Raw genomic sequence first — 10972 nt, forward strand, 5'->3', positions numbered from 1 at the left:
TGTCAGAGGACACCAGGTGTTCTACTCTGAGGGTCTGAGACAGGAGTGGGACCACTGGCAGAAATAGAGCAGTTGAGGGAAATCTCTGGTTAGTGAGAAAAGGTGACAAGATCCATGTCAGATATTTTAAACTCAAAGTGATGATGTGACAATGTAACACCTGTGTCTCCAGTAGCTGAGACCTCAGGCAGTTTTCCTAACTGGACTGTGCCTTCGTTTCCTCGTGTGTAAGTGGCAGCGCCAGCGCAGACCTGACAGGGTTACCGTGAAGACGAAATGAGCAAACAGATTAAAGGCACTTAGAGTCGCGTCAGGCCTAGAGTAAATGCTCAGTGAATGTTAGCTTCCGTTTTGGGGGGAATGTGGAGGAATGTGGGGGCTAAGGAGGAGAGGGCAAGGGGTATAAGGTATTTGTAGGAAAGAACCACACTTTTTGAAGTTTCAAGAGATAAAAGAAACAGGTGAGAACCAAGTTTTAAGTCAAATCAGGTACCATAGGCCCAGACCAGAAAGCAGGAACAGTGTGAACTGGGAGTGTAAAGATTCAGGTGAAGGCAAGGGTATCTGCTGCCTTTCACTGGCAGATGTCTGTGTGACAGTGCGTGTCGTGTGCTTTAGATGTCCTCATTCCTTGGCAAAGCTCTCAGCATTGGCCAGTGTTATAGATGAGAACACCATAGGCCCCAGGCTCCAAGCCAGACCCCAGCATTCCAAATGCAGCATTTTGAAGCTTTGAGAACCTCAGCCAAGGCCTTCTGTGAGCAGCTGAATGGTCTCCCGTGCACAGGCTGCATTGGGGGAGGCAGACAGGACCCCATGCCCATGTGTGGGGCACGACTGGGAGATGGGAGGTGAGGAGGTGAGAAACCAGGGGTGCCTATAGTACACACTGTGGTCCAGAGGGGAGATGTGAGACAGACGGGCAGCCCTGAGCAGTGGAATAGTGGGATTGGCTCTTCGGGGAGGAGGGTGAGCAGTGAGACCTGGATGAGGAGCCTCACCTGGCAGGAAGGAGGAAGGGCCCTGGGAGAGCAGGAACGGGGGCTGGGAAGGCGCCTGGTGATGGCAGGTACCAGGCTGGGGAGCGTGGATTTTACACACAGGCACTGGGAGGCCCTGAGCACTGGCGAAAGAGAAAAGGTGGCTGTAGCATAATTATGAGGGAGAAGCTCAGTTAAAAAGCTTTTGGGGGTAACTGTTAGACTTAAACTGATCCCAGGCCTAACAGAAGTTGCAAAAATAATACGAAGAATCCCATTCACCCTTCTTCCAGGTCCCCCAACTGATAACACTTTATCACATCAACTTTATCATTCTCTCTGTGTATATACTGTTATTTTTTTCTGAATCATTTCAGAGTTAGTTGCAAATATGTAGCTCCTTTACCTCTAAATCCTTTAGTGTGTGTTTCCTGAGAACAAGGACATGCTATTATAGAACCAGAGATAATATTCAGAATGAAGAATTATAACACTAATACAATAGGCCTTACCTACAGTTTTTATTCAGATTTCACCAGTTATCCTTATAAAGTTCTTTATTTTAAAAAAGAAAAGAAAGAGGGGGAAAAGCAGAAAAAGAAAGAACAAATAACTGGTCCAGGATCATACTTGGCATTTAGTTGTGTCTAATATCTTTTGATAATCCAGGGGTTAGGTGTCTGAGATCTAGAAGAGGAAGTGACAGCAGAATAGAAAAGAAAGGTTAGATACACGTGACACAGTTCAGGCGAAGGACCAGACTACAAGCCTGTGTGACAGGGCGAGTGTTCTCACTTTGGGAAGGATGCGTAGACTTTTCCCCAAAACAACTACCCTGGTAAAGCCTTCACTGCTCTAACAGTTGTATGTCCCAAATCCTTGCTTAAGACCAGGCTGCGCCTGGTCCCGCTGCTGCCCCTGCTTCAACCCTGTCCATATGTAACTGCCACTCTTGCCTCCCTTGCCCCGGTTTCTAGGTTTTCCTCTCTGGTTACCTTTTTGAAATTCTAGCAAGAGCCACCAACATTTGAGCACAGTGGGAGGCTTTCAAGGAAACATTACCAGTACCCAGAGAAAACCCCAAGTATGATGTGTTTGGATTGGCTTAAAGCAGCAGGACTAGAGAGAATTGCGTGACATTCAGAGTCCCTCAAGGGGGACTGGAGGCTGCCTTCATCAAGCACCTGGGAAGGGCTGAGCTGTAGGGGAGAGGAGGCTGCCGGGAGGGCATCCTACCGCCAACCTCGTACTCATTCCCAGTCCCCCCAAAAGAATAGAGAACATGAGGAGGGGATTTTTTTTTGTAATGTGATAAGGTGGTCAATGTCCTGCTCTGTCATTTATCTTGTCCTTTTTATTTAAATAGGTTAAACAGTGCACCAGTTGAGGGATATTCAGAGCACGTTGGAAATAAAACTACTATAAGGATGACTTACCCGGAAGGCGCCCCCCTGTCTGACTTTGAGTATTATTCCAATGACTTGTTTGTTGCTGTTTTATTTAAGAGTGTTGACTTCAACTGGCTTCAAGCAATGGTAAAAAACGAAACCCTGGTAAGCACTAGAAATTCAACCATCAGATGTGACTTTGTGAAAAGTGAAGGGGTCTCTTGTTGTAATTATAGACTTGCCTTTGAAGAGACACAGTGGAAGGCACACTTTTGTGTTTTCTGTAATAACCACTCCCTGTAGAAACTCCGCAGAACTTCTTGCTGGAAATGCCTTTCAGAATTTGATGGAGTCACAAGTGGAAATCATGATCATTACTCAATGAGAATATCCAGTTTGGGACCAAAAGTGTTAACATGAACGGTGATGATCTACCTTATTCACCAAAATTAAACTTATATGGCTTTTGGCTCTTTCTAGAAATTGGGTTTATACAGATTAATGTAAATCATTATTGAGGATATTCAAAAGTATATACATAAAATCTCCTAGGAATGTTCTCAGAGAACTTCTCCAAAAGCACTGTGATTGGTGGTATTCTTGTAAGCGTAAATTCACAGCATTCCACAGGGGCAGATCTGGAGGAGATGCCCCTCACTTGGTTATATTCCTGTTGTTTGTCTTTACAATGACCAATCACGTTACTTTATTACCCCATCCATTGTGCTGAAATAAATTTCAGAGGCCAGCTGTCACAGAGTACGTGTGCATTTATAAACACTTGAACCAAATAGCTGTCCATAATATTAATAGAACAGATTAGACTTTTCACATAAGCTTCACATGATGGAGACTTTGTATCTCCAGAGCTTGATTCTGTACAGGTTATCATGGTCTTCTGGACTTTCTGTTGAGTAGAAGTTGTTTTAGTTGGAAGATGAAGCACATACGAAATGACTTACAGTTACCAAGAGACTTCACAGGACAGGGAAGCAGGGTAAGTGGAGAGAGAGGACACAGGGTGAGGGCCTGATCAGAGCGGACACCCCCAGCACTTCATACTCTTGGATTAGCTCTGTTCACTAGTCTTCCCTGGGCCAATGGTGGTTTTCAACCCTGAAAAGGCTACCATCTCAGGTCTCTTCCTGAAGAATTTCTTCCCCAAGCAAACAAGAGCTGTGTCTGCAGTTTCTGTCCTTGTTCAGTGCCACCTTCATAAATCAGGTCCTTTTGAGTTGCTTTTTTGAGTCAAGATACTGAATTTGCAAAGATCTGTGCTACAGAAGGCAAGCCCTCAAGGGGCTACAACCACGGGCTTGGCCTGCTCATCAGGGGGTCTTTTCTCCCTCCACCAATCAGATGACAACTAAATACTACTAATGATTGCTTGTTTTCTTTCCTTAGCCATTTTGGGTACGACTCTTCTTTTGGAAGCAGGTGGCAGAAAAAATCCCATTACAGCCAAAAAATTTCAGGATTTTGAATCCAGTTATTATCAAAGAGACTGCGTTTGACATCCTTCAGTATGCAGAGCCTCAGTCAAGGTTCTGGGGCCGAGATAAGGTATTTTTGTTGCTACTGAAATTTAACTATTCTCTGCGTTTGAGGGGCGGCATCTGCACAAATTTCACCTGGGCTCAGCTGCATACCTAGAGGCACTTTCCAGTGGAGAAACTAGTCCGTGGTTAGAGGCTTCATCTGTATTCTCCACTCTGCACTTTGACTCCAGGGCTTCTCATTGTTTACTTGCCCTTCCCCCCTGGTGACTCATCTCTTTAGTATAATCAGCACATTAACATTAGGTCACTGAGGTGTTATTTAAAGTATTCTTACTCTGGGACTCCATATAACTAACTTGCAGGATACTGAAAGGGACTGTGATGGTTTGGAAAGTTCTTTACATTTTAACTCTGTGACCTGCTCAGGTGAGAATTGACATTTCTCATCATTTCAGAGGTGATAGTAAATAAAGTCACCCCCCCAGGGTAGTACTTTTCAAGTGATGCATGGGCCCTACCCTAGACACTCTGATGTAATTGGTCTGTGCTGTGAGCTATACCTTGGGATTTTCAGAGTTCCCTGAGTGATTTTATTTTGCAGGGTAATTTGAGAATCTTTGCACACTATAGGCTGTTCACTGCAGTCAGTTCTTTACCTGCAATTAGCCTGTGCTGCCACCAGGGGGGCGGCAAGACCTTTATTATCTGTTTGTTTATGATCTGAATAGTTAGACCCGTGTCTTTAAAACTTGTTAAAGCAGTGGAAATCATTCTTAAACAAAATTTGGAGCAAAACCTTTATATGTAAAGGAAGCAAGGAATTTTGAAATGTGGGACTGCTGCTCACACCGAGGGCCTGAGATATTTCTTAGGAGGTGGAGCTGGCCAGGGTCACAATTTGCAAACACTGAGCCAGACTCTGAGGTATATAGTCAGTGATAGGCAGACTAGCAGGTTCCCTTTTTTGCCATATAAATCAGATTCCAATTATAAAAATTCTTGAAAACAACTGTGTACATTTTAAAGGAACAACTCTGCCGTTATTAGGGAAAATGAACACCTAAGGAGGCTCCTTGAAAACAAAACTTTGTTCTTTACTATGGTCAGTGTCAGCTAAATTCAGCTCTGGATCCAGCCGCAGGCTTGACTGCCCAGCTCAGCTGGGCATTTTACAGTGTTGAAGCTCTTCCCCAGCAGGCTGCCATTTTTCACAGATGCTCTGCCCTCTTTGGTGCTTCCTGCCTCTCCATCCACAGCAGGCCCACAGATAGTTCCCGCCCACTGCAGAAGTGTGTCCGGGACCAGTTTTCCAGTCCAGAAGTGGTAGGTTTTTCCTCTCAGGAAAGAGGCCCTGCCCCTCACCAGAGACTGTCAGGGACTATGACTGGAATCGTTTAATATGGTACTTTAGCTGCTCTCTCCCACACGGAGTACATAGGGGGCCCCAGAACATGTTAATCTGTTAGCATCACTTTTAGCAAAAGTTTTTTTTAAAGACTTAAGCAGACTTTGGTAAGATTCTTAAACTAAGTTACAAAGGTGGCTCAGCCCATAAACAAAAAGGTCATAGTTTTGATTCCCAGTCAGAGCACATGCCGGTTCGGTCTCCGGTTGGGGTACATGCAAGAGGCATTTGATGTTTCTCTCTCTTGTTGATGCTTCCCCCTTACTTTCTTTCCCAATTCCTCTCTAAAAACAATGAAAAAATGTCCTTGGGCGAGGCTAAAAAAAATATGTTTTACTATAAATATACTTAGGTATCTTCCAATTGTTTTAGATTTCTGTATCTTTTAAACTAGCCTGTTTCTTTATTAAACTCCATAGTATTTTTTAAACACAGGCAAGTGCTCATTTGTTTATAAGGAGATTTTATTAAAAGGTAACCTTTAAAAAATGGACAAATTTGATTTCATAAGATATGAAATTGCTGAATGGCAAAAGGTATCAGAAACGAGAGAACAAAATAAATGAGGGGAATGTAGCATGTATATTACAGAGTAAATACTCTCAAAGACAAAGAGATCTTATTAAATCAAAAAGATGACCAAACAAAAAAATAGGGAAAGGACATGAGCAGACATTTCACAAAAGAAGAAATTAGCACAGCCAAGGAATACATGGCAAATGGTTTCCAATAATCAAAAGCAAATCAGAGCCAAATGACATTTTTTGGTCTGTTTTCTTACCAAAGATTTAAAAGCTCCATAATGCCCTTGGGGTTTTTTGTTGTTTTTCTGTTATTGTTATTATAACAGTATTGGGAGGGTGAGAGCAAAAAATATGAATGGGGCGGAGCTGACAAGTCTGAGTACTGAACAGAACAGGCTTTGGGGGAAGAAAGCAGATGCAGGCATTGGATTTCATTCCTAGATTTGGGGCAGAACTTAATCCTATGCTTTTGGGCAGAATTATATGATAGTGGGGTAGTCTAGCAATATAGATCAGTTTTTAATTTGAATAATTTTTGAACCAGTAATTTTACTGTAAAATTTTTAGTGTAAGGAAATTAGAAAAATCTGAAAAGAATATCCATTCTAAGATACTCCCCATAGCATTAACGGCAAGTGATTAAAAACAGCCTAAACACTCATCATTAGGAGATTGTATGATTGTATTATGATTCAGTCAGTGAAATATTGTGTGACTGTTAAGGATGAAGAAAAGCTAATGGAAATGAAAACACCTCCATAACATATTAAGTAAGAAAACTAAGTTACAGAACATTTATACAATCCCATTTTTCTTTGAAAATAAAGACGTGTATATAGAGATGCACAGGAAAAAGCTTGGAAATAAACATCCAACTGAAGATGTTCATCTCTGGAGGCTGAGACCGTGAGAGACTTTACGTTATACGTCACAATCCGTTTACATATTTGAATTGGAATAGTTCTTTATTTTTAAAGTGGACACGATGGCATTTTTCTTTTGGATGAAAACAGTAACTTTAAGATGACTTCTGATCTAAAAAATGACATTGTCCAGCCCTTCCTCATGCATGTGGCCTTCCACAGAGAGGGCAGTCTGTTCGATAATGATCAGGGGGCATGTTCTAGAGATCACATGGTGTGGGTCGTTTCAGCAGTTTCCGAGCTTCTCTCCGCGCATTGCCCCTGTGAACAGTTGATTTCGGAACGCTTCTTCCACTTGCTCTGACTGAGTGCTTCCAACGGGCTGGGGGCCAAGCTGACCACAGGTGGAGATGGCAGGACACCGCCTGGGGCTCCTAAGGCTGAGCCGGAGCAAGGCTTCCTTTGGGCTGATTTCACTCAGTTTCTGTTTTCAAACATGCAGAACGACTGTCGAGTTCCTTTTTAACAAGTGAGGTTGGCTTTGAGAGGTAGATGCAACACAACAGGGGAGCAGGAAGCTGCTTTCAGTGACTGGTGGCTTCAGCAAAGGCTACGTAGTTACTCTTCAATCTGGGAACCCTGAAGCATTCACTTATCCTGTTTACAGAAGATGAAAGTTGGTTCTGCAAGCTGCAGGCTTAGCTAAAATGAACAGATGAGGTCCATTCACACCTGAAAAAATGCACAACAGAATATATCAATTAGTCCAGCAGCAGCAGCCTTCAGTAAGGGCTGAGACAGCTGTGGGGCTTTCTCTTCCTCTCCGTCCTGTGTGCTGTCTGCAAGGCTGGGCTAGTGATCCCAAAAGCAGGGATCCAGATTTGCAAGTGGCAAGATATCAGCCGCGAGGAGGGAGTGCTGGTACAGTCAGAACCCCGAATGGTTTAGACATTTGGGGCCAGGTAGGGACGTGTCCCGAGGAGGACTGTGGAAGGACCTCTAGCCTCTTATCCCAGAACAGAGCTTAGAGGTTTGTTGTGTGAACGAGGAAATGGGCTTGTTTTGCAATGCTGGTCGTCACATGTAGGACCCGTAGGTAGAAGTTTTAGGAGAATAAACCCCTTAGCTTGGTGCAGAAAGAACTGAAAGAACTGGTGTGGCACACCGCCTCTGGGTGGTGTGCTGAAAGTATTTATACCACAGCCCAGGTTTTACAGTCTAGAATCTTGCCTTGGACAGGGAGTCACGCTTTAGAACTCTGTGGTGTATAGAACTGTGTGATGTTTAAACGCACAGCCCCCACTGCAGGCTCTGTGACTCAGCATGTCATCTGTACTGCTTGGGAAGCAGCAAATCGTGCTAAGTTTTCTGTGTCTTTTTTCTTTTTCAGAATGTGCCCACAATTGGTGTCATTGCTGTTGTCTTAGCCACACATCTGTGTGATGAAGTCAGTTTGGCAGGCTTTGGATATGACCTCAGTCAACCCAAAACACCTTTGCATTACTTTGACAATCTCTGCATGGCTGCCATGAACTTCCAGACCATGCACAACGTGACCACGGAGACCCAGCTGCTCCTACGGCTGGTCAAAGAGGGCGTGGTAAAGGACCTCAGCGGAGGGGTCCATTGCGAGTTCTGAACACAGAAAACCTCACTTGAAAGTGCACCTCTGACTCGGAGGGCTGTTTTTCATAGCCTTCTTGAGGCACTTCAGCCTGCAAATACTTTGAAGAGCAGCTGGTGTTTTTAACTTCTAATTTAAAAAACAAACAAAAAAAAACAGTTTAGGTCTTCCCACTTCCTCCCCCCCCCCTATTTATTTGAGATCAGTGTTTTTGCACAATATTTTATAAATTAATTTTAGGAACTGAATCGGAAAGACCTTTCAAAGAGAATTGTATGTGATGACATTCTATTGTATTTTAAGGAAGCTATTTAATTTGTAAAAACTCTGCCCATGTCTAGCACACATAGAATACCAGGTAATGAAGTGGGAGGAGAAGGCGGGCAGCCTTCGAAGAGAGCCCTGAATGCCTGATTCTGGCCTTCGTTCGTTACTCCGTGTGGCAGGGCAGATGTCGGGGGCACTTCCAGGGTGACATACCTGGCCAGGCTGTGCTGCAGGGGGAGGCCTGGGCTGGGTGGAGAAGCTCACAGTTCCTCTGTGTTGGTCCGCCTCCTACAAACCGCCTGCAGGAACCCACCCGCGGAACTGTCCTGAAGGTTCCTGGTTGGGAAGAGACAGGGAGGACGTTTCCTGTTCTGCAGATCTGCCCTGGGCTGCAGAAGCCACTGTCTTCCCTGTAATTATGACAGCTCCTGAATTTCGTGTGAGTTCTTAACTGCCCGTCTAATGCACTTAAATGGCACTCTAAGGCATTCCACTGTCTGTCTGAGGTGGCTTATAAAAATGGGACAAAACCCCTGTTATCCAGAGTTGTGGAAGAATAAAGCCTTTCCAAAAATAACCACATTTGCTGAAACAGTGAAATGCAGTTCTCCCAGTGATATAAAGTGCCCATTTAAAACAAAAAAATATTTCTAATGTTGCAGTATGTGCCAGGCAGTGTGCTGGTCAAAAAAAAGGAATAAAAGTTTTTGAGGAGTTCTCACAGCATAGTTAATTTGAGTGATTTAAAAAAAATAAATCTATAAGTCTACCTGAAACGTCTTTTTGGGGTGCTACCAGACGGAGGCCTCACTGGGTGCCAGCATGAGGGACCGAGGATGAAGGCTGCCTGTCCTGCGAGTGGCTTCACCCCAGATGGCCACAAGCTCTCCTGGGGGGGGGGGGGGGGGGGGGCGGGCATTCAGTGTTGGTGGCTTCTTCCCAGACAACAGGCTTCTCATTCCGGCTTTTGTTTCTTAATTTCCTTAGTCTTTGAGATGTCGCTCCCTCTGACTCCTGCTGCTGCCTCTCCCTCAGTTCTCATCGCTCTTAACTGCTTCTGCAGCCCCAGGGCAGCTTTGGCCCCAGCCCAGCTGGTGTCTCCCGAACTTGCAGGTCAGGTAGCCAGGGCTCTGGGGTCAGCTCAGGTTAGCCAGCCTAACAAAATAGTATTTCTCTGGGTTTGTGTCTTACAGTTTTCTTTGGACTTTGCTTTCTACTTTGTAAGATACTATTTATTTAAGAGAAAAGGCTTTTAAATTCTCCCCAGTAATGACTTAAGACTTGAAGATGGACACTCAGGAAGATGGGCCACAGCTGTCCTGTGACTCAGGTCTGGCCAGGCCGGTCCCACACATGTCCTCCAGTTCCTCATCCTTCAGGGGCTATTCGAAGCCTGATTGTTTTTTTAAGCCAAGGCTTGTAACTTCCTCAGACAGCTTGCCAGTGCTGTGAGTGCCTCCCCGGTGGCTCATGTGGACTCCTGTCCTCCAAGGCTGCTAGGCAGTGTGTAGCGCAGTGCCACAGATGTCACACCTGGTCTGTCCCCACCCCTCCTCATTTATGTCCTTTTTTGCATCCTTAATATTGCTTTACCCAGGACTCTCAACTTTTAGTTACTAGCAGGCAGTAAGTGCCCTAGAGGAATAAAAATGCATATTCTTTCAGACGTATTGTGGAGTCTCCCAGCCAGCTGGGGTTGGTCAGAGGCCACTCCACAAACAATAGCACTTGGGCAGTTGCTCGTGGAAGTTGTTTCTTTGCTTCAGAGTTGCTCCACACTCGCTTTTCTGGAAGCAGACCTCTGGGTGCTTCGGGGTGTCACAAGGTTGAACTCTAGTAACTCAGGCTTCGCCACCACTCTTTTGGCCTCTTGTAACACACATCCCTCGCACACGGTCATAGTCGTGGGTTTTGGGGCGACTTGGGAGGACTTACACGTGTTAACACACTGCTTCCTGGAACTTTGAGCCACAGACAATAATATCAGTGAACCTCATGTATTTTTTTATTTTTCTCCTATGGAAAGCATACTCTTTCCAGAAACCTACGCTGGCCTTCGAGAAATGCTCTGGGACTGGGGTGGGCACCTCCCAATGACGTGTCTCGTATTGTTTGGGAAAAGCTAAGTGGAGGCCTAGACCACTGTGTGTGTTCTAGCTGTTACCTTGCCTGCTTCTCTGCCCCGTTGGTGTGACGCTGATTTTCCTTCCATGTCCCCAGAGGACATTAATAAGGCATTGACAATGTCTGTTTCCACAGAATCGGGGGAGTCTCATCATTCTCTGGACCCATTAGTTGAAACAAGTCATCAAACCAGCTTTTTGACTGGACTGCATATTGAACCTCTTGGCCATCAGTCCGGTCTGTGTGGTGGACAAGAGCTTAATTGTAAAGAAACAGCGGTGGTCACACCGGGTCTCTC

At 44.8% G+C, this 10972-nt stretch overlaps 1 protein-coding gene across 5 annotated transcripts in view; it reads left to right on the forward strand.

The window, feature by feature from the left end:
• ST3GAL5 (ST3 beta-galactoside alpha-2,3-sialyltransferase 5) overlaps positions 1-9271 on the forward strand; it is a 50626-nt gene extending 41355 nt beyond the window's left edge. For all 5 annotated transcript variants that reach the window (XM_037159712.2, XM_037159715.2, XM_037159714.2 and 2 more), the window contains 3 exons: positions 2347-2533; positions 3773-3931; positions 8050-9271. In XM_037159712.2, the coding sequence (XP_037015607.2) occupies positions 2347-2533; positions 3773-3931; positions 8050-8298 (595 nt within the window). In that variant the 3' untranslated portion in view covers positions 8299-9271. The remainder of the gene's footprint in view (positions 1-2346; positions 2534-3772; positions 3932-8049) is intronic.
• The last annotated feature ends 1701 nt before the right edge of the window (positions 9272-10972 follow it).

Source organism: Artibeus jamaicensis, unplaced genomic scaffold, assembly GCF_021234435.1.
Source record: "Artibeus jamaicensis isolate MK-2021 breed Jamaican fruit bat unplaced genomic scaffold, CSHL_Jam_final contig_384, whole genome shotgun sequence".
NCBI classification, from domain to species: domain Eukaryota; kingdom Metazoa; phylum Chordata; class Mammalia; order Chiroptera; family Phyllostomidae; genus Artibeus; species Artibeus jamaicensis.